This window comes from Thalassophryne amazonica, chromosome 1, assembly GCF_902500255.1.
Source record: "Thalassophryne amazonica chromosome 1, fThaAma1.1, whole genome shotgun sequence".
Lineage (NCBI taxonomy): Eukaryota > Metazoa > Chordata > Actinopteri > Batrachoidiformes > Batrachoididae > Thalassophryne > Thalassophryne amazonica.
This window is the reverse complement of record NC_047103.1, coordinates 38,271,062-38,290,492: the sequence shown is the minus strand read 5'-3', so window position 1 is coordinate 38,290,492 and position 19,431 is coordinate 38,271,062. Positions and strand designations below refer to the sequence as shown.

Sequence of the window (19,431 nt, the reverse complement as noted above, 5' to 3'; positions counted from 1 at the left end):
GGGCACTCGGGCAGCGATAACTGATATATTTACAACCTTCAGCTATGATGTGCTACCTCTAAATATTAATGTATGACAAAAATATTTGGCAGGCTTTCTTTTTTCCCAAAGCATCATAAAATGAAGGGGTGAGAGTAATGAATTTCCAACTTTTATTTTTTTGAACCACCCTAGGATACAATTAATTATTTTGCCACAAGCAACTGAACATGAAACAACAAAAAAGTTGTCTAATTTCCGACAGTACTTGAATGCAGTGAAGCGACAGCTGCAGGTCCTGCATGCGCTTATTTTTGTTATTAAATATAACAATATGAGTGTAGGAATGACAATCCAGCCCTTCTGTACATGTGGCAACAGGCAGATAATTCAAATGATGATATAAAGAGCTGTTCTGGAAGGCAGAATTCATATTGTGGATCAGCTGCAGCTGGTGGAAATAAGCGCACGTGAGTCAATGCTGACTGATCAATTTACTGCTCTGATATATTCAATCATCTTTACACATATTTATTCCCCATTTGGACAGTTTTCTGTTATAAATCTCTCTCTCTATATATATATCTTAGTAACGTAATACATTGATACAGCAGTGACCACGGCACACCAGTTTTTTTTTTTGTTTTTTTTTAATTGGATCAAGATGGAGTGCGCAGCGTGTCGTCAGACAGTGAGGATTCTGATGATGAAGGAGATGATCCCTCTTTTGTTTTGGACGAGGAACCAAAGCAGGTGGGTCCACCGACGTGCGCACAGATCTCTACAGGACTCAGATCTTGATGCAGACACACACTGCTCCAGCTGTGGCTCCAGGCGCGTTTTGTTTAAAGCGTCGAGATTGTTAGCTTTGGTTTTGTTTAGTTCCTGTTTCGTCCCTTTTGCTCTCTTGCTTCGCAGGCTATTCGGTGATAAAGCTCTTTCATCCACCTTTTCTCAACGAATTGTGACTTTTTTTTTGCCAAGTGGTTAATGCACTTGGTTTCAGTTCAGAAGGCTCCGGGTTCAAATCCCACCCCTCCACGTTTCTCCATGTAATGTGGAGTTGCGTCAGGAAGGGCATACGGCGTAAAACCTGTGCCAATTCAACATGCAGATCCACCTTGGATTTGCTGTGGTGACCCCGAGTGCAAACAAGTGAGCAGCCGAAGGGACTTTACTTTTACTTTATTCCCCTTTGTTCAAGAATCGTCGTGTGCCATAAGCTATTTTAAGAAAGTTGTAATTAGGCAGATGGTTACTTTGAGTGACACAGCTAATGTGCTAGCAAATATCCAGTATAATATGGCTTGCTGTGTGTTTAAATAACTGTACTAAGAAGTCAGTGCTCCAGTATTTCTGTTGAGCGAAATGTAAATATTATTTAATTTGTATATTAGCACCACTAGCACTAATTTGCAGGGAGAAGTAACTTTGTGTTTGCTCTGTAATAAATAAGGCTGAGAATATTGCAGATATATCCAGGGTTGGGTAAGATTACTTTGAAATGAAATCCAAAAGTAATCAGATTACAAGTAATCCAAATGTATGTACATACATACATGTAATCCAAATGTATTTTTTCAAAGTAATCCTACCCAACCTTGGATATATCACAATGTGGCTCATGCATTCAACAATCACATGAATGACATAAGTGCTCATTATACTGGACTGCAAAGCCATGCGTGACACCTTTTTTAAACAGGATTTATAAAGGAACATCTCCCTCTTCCTTGCAATCTGCCCTGCACATACAGCATAGATTAATTTCCATACACATCACAAAAACACAACATAAAAACCCACTGTGTAAAATAACACTTTATACATATACATTGTGCCCCATAAAGCGGGACTCACAGGGACTAGTGGTGACTGAGGTGAAATTAAACAGGGGAAGGGGGCGGGTGATGTAGGGAGCACGAAGCCTGGCTGGGTCAGCTACTGTCTGCGATCAAGCACAGGCCTCCCATCTGGGGTCGATTAGCTAGTCCTTTACCATGGCCGTGTCCCAGGCCACGCAGACTAGAGGGTTTTGGGGTAATTTGGGTTTTCCGGGTCACAAACTGCTGAGTGGATAATAAAGTCGTCCTCTACTTGTTCACACAGTTTCCATTTCCCCCCTGCTGGTGACCCAAGCTGTCTCACACTGTAAGATAGATAGGCATTCTTACATACATGTCAGGTTGGCTACCAGGCGCAAGCTAACAAGGGCTCTCCGCATTTTGAGCTTTGCTTAAATTGGATACATATGAGCAATTTGTTACCAGCTAACATAGTGGTTGTGCAGTTGCTGTTCAGCATTTGCCAACAAGTACATGAAGGGGGTCTCTCTTTGAACGTTCCCCCTGTTAATCATAAAACACATTTATAGCATGTAAGTGTTTTTAATTTTACTGATTAAATCAGACAGGCCTGACTTTTTTCTTTTTTAATTCTTCGTCCCCCCCTTCTTGAGCATACTTCACTATGGTACAGAGTACTACAGTGGCTGATAGGGGCCACAACACATCGTTGTTAAGACAACAACTAGCTAAAGCACAAAACACAAATGCAAAAGAACATCTGCATAAACTGCACAACAGGTAGTCACTTAAAAAAGTGCTGCAAGTTGAAAACAAAATGCTTGCTAACACAGAGAACACAAATAAATATAACCTACAAAACATGCAACAATTTAACTTTATGATATATCGGCTGTGAATTCACACTATGCACCCAGAAATACTTTGCAAAGTGTCACAATGCAATGGAAGTCGTAACAACAATACTGAAGTACTCGCAACACCAACAGCGGTTTCTGCCTGGAGAACTTTAACTGACGGACTTTTCAGTTCTCTACCTGGTTGGCAGAACCAGGTAGAGAATGCATTTTTACTTATTTGTGATTTTACTCTTATGTTACCTTCCAGGTTGGGTAGGATTACTTTGAAATGTAATCCAAAAGTAATCAGATTACAAGTAATCCAAATGTATGTACATACATACATGTAATCCACATGTATTCTTTCAAAGTAATCCTACCCAACCTTGGTTACCTATATTTTCCACATTTTATATTTTTATTCACAATGCACTGAAGAGTAGAAGTCAGTTAAAGTCACCAGGGGCAGAGACTTTTGTTTAGTGCTTGTTGTTTTGTGAAACTCTACAAAGTGAGTGTGTTTTTGTGTGTTGTCTGAATTTGCAGAAGATACAGAATCAAATTAAACTGTAATATGTGCTGTTAAGTTGGCATAGTGTATATTTGGAATCATTTTTCAATTTGCAAGATGTTTTTTGATACAACTACCATTTGTTGAATTGATGCAAATGTTTTTTGTATTTGTGGATGTTTTCTACATTCACTAGCGTTGTCTTGATTTGGAAGTGTTGTAGCCCCTATCACTGCAGACTTCCATTATTACACTACAATGCAAGTCACTAATGAAAGAATCTCCCATTTCCTATGTAACCAGAACTACGATTCCTTCTACCCAAGTCAGTTCTTACAGTACACGCAAATTCAATCCTTAATTTTTTTTTAATTTTGAAACACAAACTGTCCTGGTTTATTGACATAGTCGACATAATTTCACTTCATGTTGCATCCCTTCCCTCCTTTAACAGCTATATTATTAAAACCTCAGTGAATGCAGAATTTTCTATCACAACAGAAAGTGAGCAGGGTCTGGAGTGCCCCAATGTGGCCAAGAGGAACACTGCAGTTATTCAGCTGGTAACATTATGGACATCATGTGCACCTCATCACATTTGTAGGCAGCATGAAATCTAAGTAAGGAATACATTATGAATAAAACAGATTCACATATCAATAAGACATACTAAAAAGGAGTATAGATGTGTGTGCTCCTGTCTCATTAATAACTATTTTAAACACAAATACTAAAAAATTAGAGCCACAAATCTTGCATCAATAATACTGTCAAGTGCCTTGCATTATTTTGTGAACTAGATGAAATCTTGAAGATCAGCTGAACTGGGCAGTGGGCAAATCATTCAAGTAGAAGATGGGGAGTGATAAAGAGCAATACTGGTGGAGGAGAGAAGTCAACGTCTGAGCACATCTCATTCCCTCGAGCTAGGAGAGGTGAGAGAGGAATGCTTTCAGAGACATCAGCCACGTCCCACACGCGCCGTCTTAAGGATGCATCAGGATGAAAAGAAACCTCAGGCAGGATGTACATTTGCTCAAGTACATCAGTCCACCTTAAAAACTGCCCATGCCATGCTGAAGGTGTATTCCCTATAGGTAGGTCTCTCAATCATTTATAACACTCAAATCATTACCCATTCAGATCACTGAGGGCAAAAGCAATGCTTGTCACATCCGGACTATCATCCCTGGTTCCTACTTTGGTGCAAGAAAAATCCGACGTGTAAGACAGGATTCATTTGTGTAAGAGATGCAAACGTCAGTCTTTTGTCAACCCATCTGCGTACATGGTATTGCCCAATGAAAGTTGTCACCATCAATTATTCTTACAAGAAAAAAATTGTTTGTTCCTCACCACAAGAGGTGAGTGAGGGCTAACGCTCTCTGCAGAAAAAAAAAAAAGCTTTGTTGTAGTTAGAATTATGTTTTAAAAATAGGAAAATCCAACAAATATCTTCATCACCACTGATCAGAGATAAAGTGTCAACTGTTGAAGGAGGTGGGGTGAAGAAAATGTTCTTTTGTATCCAGCGCGCCTGCAGAAATTTTCTATTTTTGTCATTCTAAATGTGTAACCATCTCTAAATATAGAAGCTCTGAAATATTAAGCATTGCCCAATCTTCACACAAACATACAGGGTGGTTAACTGCAGCTCTGCTTAAAAAAAAGATTTCCTGGAAATGCATGTAGTGAATAGAAAAGTAACACAGGTTCCCGTACACAGACAACCATCCAAGTAAACCAACCTCAAAATCAAGCAGTTTAACAAAGCCATAGAGGAAAGGGACGTAGTTAAGATTTTGTGTATTTTGTGCTATAGGAAAACACAATCTGTTACTTTGGGTGACTTTCTTCTGCAGAGAATGCCACTGCGTAGCACCGCATGAGAGAGGGGAAGACATTTTCAAAGCACCATTTCAGATTTTGGTGAGGAAAAGGTGAAAAGACCGAGATAAAGACAGAGAGAGCAAAGGAAGAATGAGGTGATGCAGGAGCTTTTTTGCAGCCACTATCAATCCTTAGCGGGTCAGCAAGCGGTGGCACGAATCATCCCGCGGACCATCCTTCTGCTCGCTGTCAGGGGCGTGTGGAACAAGGGCCAAGAGTGTAGGTAAAGGGGGTGGTGGTGGTGGTGGGGGGGGAGCAAGTTTCTTTTCGCACCACAGCAACATGACTGCCCTCTTTGCTAAAAACATGCCAGATGCCCAAAGACCTTATTAGCGTATCCTTCAACCGGTCGACCACAGTGCAAAGACCGTGTCAAAGACAGAAAGCAGAGGAAGTGGACACTCCCCTGGAAAGCTGGAGAATGGACTTCTAAAGACGCTTAATAAGACTTAATGAAGCCTGAAGACACAGGAATGGAAAATGATCAGCATCACATCGTATCACTGAAGCACGCGGAGGGGGGCTTCACTGTGAATGTTCTACTTAAGCAAGAAGACGTTTAGGATGTGAACTGTAACTCTTTGAAAGAGGCCATGCTGTTTCACTGCAGCCTCTATAACCGACTCACCAAATGAGTCCGAAAAAGGGTAATTTTAAGGAAGGAGGCTGCTTCAGTATTTCTCATGGTTGCCAGGTTTTATTTGCCATCCTACAGTGACAGCCTGTTATGCTGACAGAAAGGTGTTACACTGATAAGTCTTAAAAGAATCACTGACAGAAACCTGGCCTTTGTCAACAAAGTACACAACATAAGTAGTCAACATAACAGTCTGCACTAATTAAGCTTGCATAACCAAGTCGTAGGAATTCTGTTTAAGCATTATGACACAAGCTACTCACTTCCCTTTGAAAAAAAAAAGTGAACATCTGAAAATCTGGTGTAGAATCATTTAAATTTCAAATGTCATCACTTAAGAGTGTAAAAAGTGTTGAGAGGAAGGGGAAAAACAATCCTGAGAAGCTTGCTTGTTCTTTTTTAAATTCCCAGCTCAAACTAATATGTTGCCATGGAAACGAACATTGTAACAGGCAGCTTTAGGGAGACATTGTGACCTTAAAGGAAGGTATGTAAACACCACTTTATATTCTCCGGCTAGCCCTGCCCAAAAGAAGCCCTGGGAAAAATGTCTGCATGTGCAAGAGATTTGAAATAAATATCCAGGCCTCCATTGTGAAGTGCCAACAAAGACGAGTATCTTAGTAACACTACGTGGGTTTTCTCGGCCAGACAATTTCCCCCACTCTCCCTCCACAATAAACACACTTCTCATCAACAGCGGGTTAGGGCTTAGGATGAGATTGATGAGGAGTTTCTTTAACTACCAGATGAAACCTGTTGGCCCTGTGCTGGGTCAGTCGGGGGGTCAGACTCGTTCCAACTTGTTTCAGGATCAAACACTTTTCAATACTGTGTGCAAGACCAGAAGATTGTTAGCTGTGAGGCAATACTGGTCATTACATGCACAATTTTCATATTATATGGTTTATTCTAAAAGCTGCTCATCAAATTTGATTCAGTCAGGAAAGTTTCTGTCAGCATCTCTTCAGAAATTACTGTAAATTCAGCTTTGAAATTTTGGGTTTTGCTAGATAAAGGTGAGGACCAGTGACACTCATGTTTTAATACAGCTGTAACATGCCAGATGACTGTAAATGACCACCAGTTCATTCATGCACAGTCTGACACTGGAGCCATCAACCCTGTGTGCCCAGGACCCTGAAGAGTCAAGTCCCAGTCGTCCAGTCTGCGAGGGGTCATATTACAGCTGCAAAAATCTCCATATTACATGGAAGTTGGCGTATTATGCCTATGATTTTTTTTTTTTTTTTGCATCAACACTGCAAGGTTAAGACCATCACATTTTTTATTTTTTTTTTTTAGTAAATTTCCTCAGACTCATGCTGGCAACGTGTTATGATTAGTTTGGACAAAGTGTGCATTAATCAAGCCAGTAGTCTTGATGCTAATCACAGTTTCTTGCAGCCACTGTTGCTTGTTTACAATAATCTCTGAGAACTCTTACTGGCTGTATGGCACAAAAATAAAAAATCAATTTCAGATCTACAGGTGATAAACTAAAACTAACTTAGGCTTTGCAAAACAGATCAGAAAATACAACCCAGTAAGTGATGAATTAAAATGTCTACGTAAAATATAGCTTCAGGATAGAGTTCAAGCAAAATTAAGATGATTTCATTCCCTTGATATAAGTAACAGTGTTAAAGCATTCTGTTGACATCCTCACAGTGTAGGAAAATCCCATTAAAGATGCTCAAGACAGCATCATTATTACAATGCCATCTGCTGGTGGTGCAGAGGAGATAACTGCCACCTGACCAACCATTCTTACCCCATACAAGGGGCTTTAAAGTTAGACAAAAAGAGCTTTGGGGAGCATATGCATAGATTTTTGTGACCTATCTCCCCACTCAGAGGTAAAACACACAGCATATATTACATTTTTTTCCATCTAATCGATATTGCAAAAGCAGTAAAAGCAACATGAGGCATAATATGCAGAATAAATAAATAAATAAATAAAAACAACAGCAACAACAATAAAGTATGCTGGCTGTGTACAGACCAATTTCACTGAACGTTGGGGTAAAAAAAGTTATTACCAGTACTGAACTATATATAGTGCAGTCATAGAGGGCTGTAGCCATTTTCATAAAAACGTTGCAATAAAGTGATGTCTGTATTATTCACCCGCCAGCCATGTGAGATACTGAATCGCACCCTGTGAGTGTGTGTCACGTTTTTCTTTCAACACTACAACTTATGAACACCTTATCCAATTCATTCCAAAATTCATATACATAACCATATATGAGGTTTACTCACTCTATGGAAGTTTGGCCCATCTATCAGTCAGAAGTTTTACAACACAGCCACATCAAACAATGTGGAGTCTTCTCATTATATCATTGCTGAACAATGTTTAATATCGGTCCGATTCTGAAATTTACATGCATAATCATCTACAGCTTGTCTCTTCCCTATAAATGTTCAGGCCATACAGCATGGCAAGCAGTCTGAGTTTGTACCCCTCTTCTTTTCTGGATTGTGTGTGTTATACGTGAATGCTTCAGTTCCTGTTGGCAGGGGAATCTCAGCCATGAGTTGCCTTGCATTGCTTGGATTAGTCAACCTTCACTACAAAATACTCAATATTCAATTTATGATTACAGAAGTATGAAATTCTAAAAATTGACAGTTGAAATATGCAAACTATGCAACTGAGTAACTGATGAAGATAGCTGATTGATGCTTTTCTGTCAATTAAGGAAATTATTAATTTGCAGACTGTTTCAGTTCTACGCAACATTGAGACAAATTGAATGACAAGTACATGGTACACTGGTACTGAAAACACAAACAGAACAATGAATGTGTCGATGAAATGTTCTTAGCAGCCTCAGTGATGCAGCTCTTATGTACAAATTTAAAAACACAGCAGTAAAGCAGGACATTTTATAGCAGGAAATAAAGCTCCATCACAACATCTGACATTAAGACCCTTAAGTCACACTGATTCATCCACAATTTGGACAATTTGTTAAACTATTAATCACTGAGGTGACAGAGCCTCTGAGGAGCTCAACAATTAACATTAAAAAGCATACACATTTCCATCTCTATATTGGTGCCATCTTTTAGTACATCGTCAAAAGTAAATACAGCCACATGAAAAGGCTGACTTACAACGTTAGCAGTGAAATTCATCATTCACTTCATTTCCGCAGTCACAAGGACCTCTCACTGCCGTAACATTAGTCCAGGAGGTTAAAATAGCACATAAAACCTTATGACACTGCAGTCTAATGCTGTTATTGGAGAAAGGGATAATCACACATGATAAAACGTCAGATCAGTGCTTTTACATTCCTCTGACTGTGCTGGGAACCTTTTTTTTTTTTTTTTTTTTTTTTTAAATAAAGGAAAAACAGAAATGTCACCACCCTGTGCGCAGTGTGCACTATATTTGTGGGTGCTCAGATCAGCAATGAGCAGCACTCTGAGCAAATTTAGACATTAGTAACAAAAAACCAAACAAAAACAACTGTCAATTATATTAAAAAGAATAAGAAAGAAAAAGTCCTTGGCCTCATTCCTACACATCAGTGCCTACTCTCCACTGAAGAAATCAGACCAAAATGAATTAGTGAGTTGAAAAAGAAAATAACCACCATACACTGTAGTACAGACTAATTTTTATGTTCTTTTACCAGAAGGGACATAAACCAGGGAGGTTTCAAGCTGTGACAGAGAATAGAAGTGTATTAAAAGAAAATCTTTCCCTTCTATTTTGTAAGGCTCTATTGTGCCATCACGTTGTTGAAACTTTATGAACGTTTGGAACACGAAACCCCAGACTCTTTTTGGGGGGGGGGGGGGGGGGGGGGGCGTAATCAATTAAACAAGGAAGTTCGCAGAGCCTTACAACTCGATTATTAGTCTATCCTTTTGAAGTTTTATTTTAGGAGGTTGGGGAGGGGGCGACAAGGGATCAAGCCTTAAATCAATGGGGCCGATGCAGCAGTGTTGAAGCCTTTGCAACCAATGGCCTCATTGGAAAGGCTTGTCAGGATGTGGCACTAGGCGAAGACCAGATTCAGACTTTCGTGGTTAATGAGCTTTCTGCGGTGGCAGTTACAGTCAGTGGTGTGAGTCAGGGAGAGGGCAAGGACTCTGCACCTGCTGCCGCTTTGACAACAGACAAGCTCTTCTTTGGATTTGAAGTAGTAACAAATCCGAATAAAAGGCAGAATAAAAACATTATTTGCCACTTTCTTTTTACAAGTGCCATAATTTTCCATGAAGCCCCAATTTTTATATATCATATATTACAACAGAAATCTGCCCTGTACTTGTAAACCAGCCCTCATGAGATACAAGAAAAAATAGGGCTGATAAATCATACACCTGTCCTATCAATTTTACTGCCCTAGAAACTGTGGCAATAAAATCAGGGTGATACAAATTGTAAATAAGGCGATACAAAAAAAAAAGACACTGAAAATACCAGGCTTTGTATCGCTCCGCTTTTCATCTTATCAGGAGCCCCCATTTCTCAGCCCCATCAATGGCACACCCCCATTTTGTGTTACCCTGGTGACAAGTGCAGGATCCTGAAAAAGGATCCAGATCATTTCATTCAACCAAGACGTCTGATCAAGGTGAGAGAGTTTTAGCCTCCCTAGCAGGGAGAATTCTACAACTTGAGTCACATACTGAAGCTGTGAGACACCAGTGAAGAGGACGCTCATGACTTTATAGAGACATAAGAACATTCCATAATTTACATGATTTACCTGTGTTATTCGTTCTACACAATTCATGTGTATGATTATTGTTCTTTATTTTTGTTGTAATATGTGATAAATATTATGTCTGTTTATGTATCATGCCCTGATGTATCTGTATCAGCCCAAGTCTAATGTGATAAGATATATATATATATATATATATATATATATATATATATATATATATATATATATATATATATATATATATATATATGTATGTGTGTGTGTGTATAAAATGTTTTTTTTTTTAGATACTGCAGATTATTCACTTTTCCACAACTAGCAAATAAAACAAAATCACTGACACAAAATCAAAATATGTCACACAAACTGTCAGCCTTAAGTCGGTAATTCAGTCTGCTTTCTAGACTTTTCATTAACTGTTACATTATTTTTGAAGGCTGTTCCAGATTTTAATACCCCAGCAGTGTTTGCAGATTTTCTAAAGCATTTTCAATGATATCTCATATCCCATCTCAACAAAGGAAACATTACAAAATGACACACCCCACTGCTCTGCCACGGGAGATGACTACAATGTGGTAGCAAATATTTTGTGATGAAATCCTTCAATTAACAAAATGTTCAACCTCTACATTACAAGTCAATGGCAAACATAAAAAGTCCAATTGTCTCCCCTTAAAGATAATGTTGGTGCAGCACTGATTTACAATGCAAACACCCTCACCCTACGCCTACAATTACATTATATAGCTATTTATAAAATCATTTTTGTCCTGAGTGAAAAGAGAAATCCAAAAAAAAACATGACACTCAAGTGAAGTCAGGCACGGCCTTCACACAGTCAATTAATTTAATTTAATTTGGCACCAGCTTCTTGGGGTCACCACAGCAACGGAACAGGTCGAGAGCTACATTACAATCTGGCACAATTTCTACAGTGAATGCCCTTCCTGATGCAACTCCAGCTCTACATGAAAAAACCTTCTGGTGGGACCTCTACTGGTGGTTGGCTCTCACTGCGGTATTGTATCACTTCCTGTTCCGGAGCAAGCGGTGTTTTGCTGTATCTGTTAGCTGTTTAATCTGCGTAGTTAGATTGATCTAGATAACGATTTATTTCACAGTGTAATCTTCACGTGCCTTAACTAAAGCACTCTCTCTGCTGAATCACCTCTAAATTATTTACACATTATTTACTTTGTGTGTTTTTAGGAATCCGCTAGCTTAGCGCAGCTTTTAGCTCTTAGCCGGTTTAGCATGGCGGCTTCTCCTGTCTCTCCCGCACTTTTCTGCGCTGGGTGTGAAATGTTTAGTTATTCCTCGGCCTCCTTTAGCAGTAACGGTACAATCACTTGCCCAGTTCTGGATCATTGCCAGTTCCGGATCACTGCTGTAGTTTTTGCACCGCCGTTTCTCGTAATCAGCGTGAATAAGCTAATACTTGTACCAATAGAAAGACTGATGTTTTGTCTACAAACAACCACAAGCTCGACCGGATCCAGCCGTCCTTGTGATAGGCAGAGGAATCAAAACATCTTGGTGTCTGCAGTGTGCGCGCTTTTTCTCACTCACTCATTCCTGCAAGTTTGAAAGTAACGATCTCTAAGATGTAGCAAAGGTGAGTTAGCCATTCGGTGTTTTTGGTTCTAGAGTGGGAAAATATTTACTGACTTGGGTAGAAAATGTCAGTGTGTTATGTCTTGCTGTTTAATTGCTGCTTGCATTTATCTCAGATGCAAAAATTTGCCGGTTGTGGATCAATGAAGCAGCAGCCTCGTGTCTGTAGTTGTGAGCCTTGTGTACTTTGGGGGTCATCTCAAAATCATGAATGGGGATGAATGTGGGGGCTTTTACTTTTTAATTCGGGAGAAATCTCACCTCCACACTTCATTTTTTGCTCGTAAAAACGTATAACGGTGCTTTTCGAAACTAAGTAAATTCTCATTTAATAAGTATAATTTATATCATTTTGTGTTCAAAACACATTCTCGGGCACAGTGTGTATCATTCTGCATTAGAAGGGCTCCAGCCAGATGCCAGGAATGACCCCAAAGTGACGCAGGGCGTTGTGATCCGGAACCGGCAAAAGTGATCCATTTCTGGCAAATGTTTGCGCCACATACAATGTGGCTTCACACTAAGTAGAAGCGCTACTCCAACCAGACTTTTTCAGCTAAATAACATCCAAATACCCAATACAACAATACACAATAAAGGACATTCAGTTGCATTATGGCTCTGTATAGCGGGACTTTAAAAAAGGTGATCCGGAACTGGGCAACCGTCTGTACTTGTAATAAGTGTAGCTTGTTCGTAGTTCTGGAGGCCAGGCTGGGCGAATTGGAGACTCGGCTCCGCACCTTGGAAAATCCTACAGCTAGCCAGGCCCCTGTAGTCTGTGTGGACCAAGGTAGCTTAAATGCCGTTAGCTGTCCCCGAGCAGATCCCGAGCAGCCGGGAAAGCAGGCCGGCTGGGTGACTGTGAGGAAGCAGCGCAGTTCTAAACAGAAGCCCGCTGTACACCACCAACTCGTTCACATTTCTAACCGTTTTTCCCCACTCAGCGACACACCCGCTGAGGAACAAACTCTGGTTATTGGCGACTCTGTTTTGAGAAATGTGAAGTTAGCGACACCAGCAACCATAGTCAAATGTTTTCCGGGGGCCAGAGCAGGCGACATTGAAGGAAATTTGAAACTGCTGGCAAAGGCTAAGCATAAATTTGGTAAGATTGTAATTCACGTCGGCAGTAATGACACCCGGTTACGCCAATCGGAGGTCACTAAAATTAATATTGAATCGGTGTGTGACTTTGCAAAAACAATGTCGGACTCTGTAGTTTTCTCTGGGTCCCTCCCCAATCAGACCGGGAGTGACATGTTTAGCCGCATGTTCTCCTTGAATTGCTGGCTGTCTGAGTGGTGTCCAAAAAATGAGGTGGGCTTCATAGATAATTGGCAAAGCTTCTGGGGAAAACCTGGTCTTGTTAGGAGAGGTGGCATCCATCCCACTTTGGATGGAGCAGCTCTCATCTCTAGAAATCTGGCCAATTTTATTAAACCCTCCAAATCGTGACTATCCAGGGTTGGGACCAGGAAGCAGAATTGTAGTCTTACATACCTCTCTGCAGCTTCTCTCCCCCTGCCATCCCCCCAATACCCCATCCCCGTAGAGACGGTGCCTGCTCCCAGACCACAATAACCAGTAAAAATCTATTTAAGCATAAAAATTCAAAAAGAAAAAACAATATAACACCTTCAACTGCACCACAGACTAAAACAGTTAAATGTGGTTTATTAAATATTAGGTCTCTCTCTTCTAAGTCCCTGTTAGTTAATGATATAATAATTGATCAACATATTGATTTATTCTGCCTTACAGAAACGTGGTTACAGCAGGATGAATATGTTAGTTTAAATGAGTCAACACCCCCGAGTCACACTAACTGTCAGAATGCTCGAAGCACGGGTCGAGGAGGAGGATTAGCAGCAATCTTCCACTCCAGCTTATTAATTAATCAAAGACCCAGAAAGAGCTTTAATTCATTTGAAAGCTTGACTCTTAGTCTTGTCCATCCAAATTGGAAGTCTCAAAAACCAGTTTTATTTGTTATTATCTATCATCCACCTGGTCGTTACTGTGAGTTTCTTTGTGATTTTTCAGACCTCTTGTCTGACTTAGTGTTTAGCTCAGATAAGATAATTATAGTGGGTGATTTTAACATCCACATAGATGCTGAGAATGACAATCTCAACACTGCATTTAATCTATTATTAGACTCAGTTGGCTTCGCTCAAAATGTAAATGAGCCCACCCACCACTTTAACCACTCTTTAGATCTTGTTCTGACATATGGCATAGAAATTGAAGACTTAGCAGTATTCCCTGAAAACCCTTTTTGTCTGATCATTTCTTAATAACATTTACTTTAATGTACTACCCAGCAGTGGGGAATAAGTTTCATTACAGTAGAAGTCGTTCTGAAAGCGCTGTAACTAGGTTTAAGGATATGATTCCATCTTTGTTATGTTCTTCAATGCCATATACCAACACAGTGCAGAGTAGCTACCTAAACTCTGTGAGTGAGACAGATTATCTCATCAATAGCTTTACATCCTCATTGAGTACAACTTTGGATGCTGTAGCTCCCCTGAAAAAGAGAGCCTTAAATCAGAAGTGCCTGACTCCGTGGTATAACCCACAAACTCGCAGCTTAAAGCAGATAACCCATAAGCTGGAGAGGAAATGGCGTCTCACTAATTTAGAAGATCTTCATTTAGCCTGGAAAAAGAGTCTGTTGCTCTATAAAAAAGCCCTCCGTAAAGCTAGGACATCTTACTATTCATCACTAATTGAAGAAAATAAGAACAACCCCAGGTTTCTTTCAGCACTGTAGCCAGGCTGACAAAGAGTCAGAGATCTATTGAGCCGAGTATTCCTTTAACTTTAACTAGTAATGACTTCATGACTTTCTTTGCAAATAAAATTTTAACTATTAGAGAAAAAATTATTCATAACCATCCCAAAGACATATCTTTATGTTCGGCTGCTTTCATTAATGCTGGTATTTGGTTAGACTCTTTCTCTCCGATTGTTCTGTCTGAGTTACTTTCATTAGTCACTTCCTCCAAACCATCAACATGTCTATTAGACCCCATTCCTACCAGGCTGCTCAAGGAAGCCCTACCATTAATTAATGCTTCGATCTTAAATATGATCAATCTTTATAAGTTGGCTATGTACCACAGGCTTTTAAGGTGGCAGTAATTAAACCATTACTTAAAAAGCCATCACTTGACCCAGCTATCTTAGCTAATTATAAGCCAATTTCCAACCTTCCTTTTCTCTCAAAAATTCTTGAAAGGGTAGTTGTAAAACAGCTAACTGATCATCTTCAGAGGAATGATCTATTTGAAGAGTTTCAGTCAGGTTTTAGAATTCATCATAGTACAGAAACAGCATTAGTGAAGGTTACAAATGATCTTCTTATGGCCTCAGACAGTGGACTCATCTCTGTGCTCATCCTGTTAGACCTCAGTGCAGCTTTTGATACTGTTGACCATAAAATTTTATTACAGAGATTAGAGCATGCCATAGGTATTAAAGGCACTGCACTGCAGTGGTTTGAATCATATTTATGTAATAGATTACAATTTGTTCATGTAAATGGGGAGTCTTCTTCACGGACTTCCACAAGGTTCTGTGCTAGGACCAATTTTATTCACTTTATACATGCTTCCCTTAGGCAGTATTATTAGAAAGCATTGCTTAAATTTTCATTGTTACGCAGATGATACCCAGCTTTATCTATCCATGAAGCCAGAGGACACACACCAATTAGTTAAACTGCAGGAATGTCTTACAGACATAAAGACATGGATGACCTCTAATTTCCTGCTTTTAAATTCAGATAAAACTGAAGTTATTGTACTTCGCCCCACAAATCTTAGAAACATGGTGTCTAACCAGATCCTTACTCTGGATGGCATTACCCTGACCTCCAGTAATACTGTGAGAAATCTTGGAGTCATTTTTGATCAGGATATGTCCTTCAATGCGCATATTAAGCAAATATGTAGGACTGCTTTTTTGCATTTGCGCAATATCTCTAAAATTAGATTGGTCTTGTCTCGGAGTGATGCTGAAAAGCTAATTCATGCATTTATTTCTCCTAGGCTGGACTATTGTAATTCATTATTATTAGGTTGTCGTAAAAGTTCCCTGAAAAGCCTTCAGTTAATTCAAAATGCTGCAGCTAGAGTACTGACGGGGACTAGAAGGAGAGAGCATATTTCACCCATATTGGCTTCTCTTCATTGGCTCCCTGTTAATTCCAAAATAGAATTTAAAATTCTTCTTCTTACTTATAAGGTTTTGAATAATTAGGTCCCATCTTATCTTAGGGACCTCATAGTACCATATCACCCCAATAGAGTGCTTCGCTCTCAGACTGCAGGCTTACTTGTAGTTCCTAGGGTTTGTAAGAGTAGAATGGGAGGCAGAGCCTTTAGCTTTCAGGCTCCTCTCCTGTGGAACCAGCTCCCAATTCGGATTAGAGAGACAGACACCCTCTCTACTTTTAAGATTAAGCTTAAAACTTTCCTTTTTGCTAAAGCTTATAGTTAGGGTTGGATCAGGTGACCCTGAACCATCCCTTAGTTATGCTGCTATAGACTTAGACTGCTGGGGGGTTCCCATGATGCACTGAGTGTTTCTTTTTATTCACCTCTTTTTGCTCTGTATGCACCACTCTGCATTTAATCATTAGTGATTGATCTCTGCTCTCTTCCACAGCATGTCTTTTTCCTGATTCTCTCCCCTCAGCCCCAACCAGTCCCAGCAGAGGACTGCCCCTCCCTGAGCCTGGTTCTGCTGGAGGTTTCTTCCTGTTAAAAGGGAGTTTTTCCTTCCCACTGTCGCCAAGTGCTTGCTCATAGGGGGTCGTTTTGACCATTGGGGTTCTGTAATTATTGTATGGCTTTTGCCTTACAATATAAAGCGCCTTGGGGCGACTGTTTGTTGTGATTTGGTGCTATATAAATAAAATTGATTTGATTTGCTCTGAAGCAGTTTCCCAACAGAGTACCAACAAGGACCTAGTCTACTTAATTTCTGTGATCTGACAGGATCAGGTGTGGACAGAACAGCACGACTGCACACGTCAGTGGGACAGAGGCAAATCAAAGCTGCTTTTTGGATTGATGTGGTGCATCAAAGTTAAAACACTCTTTACTCACTTCATCGTCATAATGTGCGCTTTTATTATGATGAGTTACAAGATGATAGTAGTTGTTTTTGGGTTACTGCTTACACAAGTTGACTGGGATGGACTAACTCACTCACTCATCTACCTATTCACCTACATTTTTACTGTACACACCCTATGCATGCACAGAAAATAACCCAACCTGAAATACTGCAACATCTCCATTAGAATGACACCTATGAGAAGTATGTGATTTTTTTTTTTTCCTCTAGCAGAGAGAAAAATGCTTTGGTTGTGTTTTGAAATTTTGGTGCATTGACTGTTTTATTGTTCGTGCACATTTCTTTTGTATTGTTGTTATGAGTACATATATTTATATATGTATACATTCTTTATTTTTATGGTAAAAGGGGAGGGTATTTACAAACTTTGCTTCTGCCTTCACTGTTTTGGCCACACAGGTTCATTGTACGTTGTTCTTTTTATGAGTTTTGTTATTGTCTGTGTTTTATTCATCTGTGTGCCGAATAAATACATTCATTCATTCAAAATCTTTTGAGTCCAGATTATTTTGTGAATTTAGCAGGTGTCGCTAATGTTTGCCAAAGTCACTAATTACTCTTATTATTTAACAGTAACAGATTTTAAAGTGATAAATCCCATATCATTGACAAAAAAGGAAAACAAAACTGAGCCGACTCTGACTATAGCACTAAAAATAAATAAATAAATAAAAATAATACCTTTTTTGATCCTGCAAACCCCTCAGACTCCAAGAAGAAATAGGCAAATGGCATCAAGACAAAGAGGCAAAGGTTGGAGAAGAGTGACACAAGGTTCCACAGACCTGTACAAGTCAAATACACAACAGCATAAACAAATAATATTCAATTTTTAGGATGAGATTAGAAACATTTCTTAAAATCTATGTTCTACAGGCAACCAGGTAGGGTTTATGATCTAACCCATAACGTTCAAGTTGTGGACTCTAGTGCCACCTGGTGGCTACTGCAAAACATACCAGTCTAAATTATACTGTGCCAAAGAGGACACTTGATTCCAGATGTTGCAGTACTGCAAACGATTATCAACTCTTCCCGAAAGTCATTTCTGTCCATAACGTTTTACTGTAATCCATAAAAACCTTTTTGAATAGACTTGACAGTCAGACAGGGTGAGGACTGAGACTCCACTGTCCTCAGTGAGCAGAGGTAATCTGGCCAAACTGGTACTGTAGAGTAGAGGCACAGGTTTTTGGGCACTCACTGACATTTGAATACTCCCTGATTTGTCCTACAAAACAGATCAAGGTCAGTGACCTCTGACCTCAGGCTAGAGGGCTGTGAGATGAACATTCCAAATACATTGAAGAAAAATATTAATAGTGCTTTTGTTTGTGCTTCCATTGTTCTTGAGCTGAACTCAAAGATCATGAACATTTTCTATATACACAAAAGACTTATTTCTCTCAAATACTGTTCACAAATCTGTCTAAATCTGTGTTAGTGAGCACTTCTTTGCTGAGATAATCCGTCCCACCTCACAGGCGTGGTGTATCAAGATGCTGATTATTCCACAGGTGTGCCTAGGCTGAGAACAATAAAAGGCCACTCTAAAATGTTCAGTTTTATCACACAGGACAATGCCACAGATGTTGCAAGTTTTCAGAGAGCGTGCAATTGGCATGCTGACTGCAGGAATGCCCACCAGAGCTGTTGCCCCTGAATTGAATGTTCATTTCTCTACCATAAGCCGTCTCCAAAGGCGTTTCAGAGAATTTGGCAGTACATCCAACCAGCCTCACAACCGCAGACCATGTGTAACCACAACAGCCCAGGACCTCCACATCCAGCATGTTCACCTCCAAGATCATCTGAGACCAGCCACCCAGACAGCTGCTGCAACAATCGGTTTTCAGAACCAAAGAATTTCTGCACAAACCATCAGAAACCGTCTCCAGGAAGCTCATCTGCATGCTGATCATCCTCATTCAGATCTCGACCCAACTGCAGTTCGTCGGTGTAACCAACTTGAGTGGGCAAATGCTCACATTCGATGGTGTCTGGCAGCTGATCAACTGTATGCGATGGAGATGCGTTGCACTGCATGAGACAAATGGTGGTCACACCAGATACTGACTGGTTTTCTGACACCCTCCCCCGCCAAACCTCCCCAATAAAGCAATACTGCTCATTTTAAAGTGGCCTTTTATTGTGGCCAGCCTAAGGAACACATGGGTAATAATCATGCTGTCTAATCAGCATCTTGATATGCCACACCTGTGAGGTTGGATGGATTATCTCAGCAAAGGAGAAGTGCTCACTCCCACAGATTTAGGCAGATTTGTGCACAATATTTGAGAGA

At 40.0% G+C, this 19,431-nt stretch overlaps 1 protein-coding gene across 4 annotated transcripts in view; it reads right to left on the bottom strand.

Annotated features, from left to right (window-relative positions):
- The window catches only part of lmbr1 (limb development membrane protein 1), a 142,311-nt gene that overhangs the window by 76,567 nt on the left and 46,313 nt on the right, over positions 1-19,431 (bottom strand). For all 4 annotated transcript variants that reach the window (XM_034168273.1, XM_034168287.1, XM_034168264.1 and 1 more), the window contains one exon: positions 17,811-17,914. In XM_034168273.1, coding sequence (XP_034024164.1) covers positions 17,811-17,914 — 104 coding nt within the window. The remainder of the gene's footprint in view (positions 1-17,810; positions 17,915-19,431) is intronic.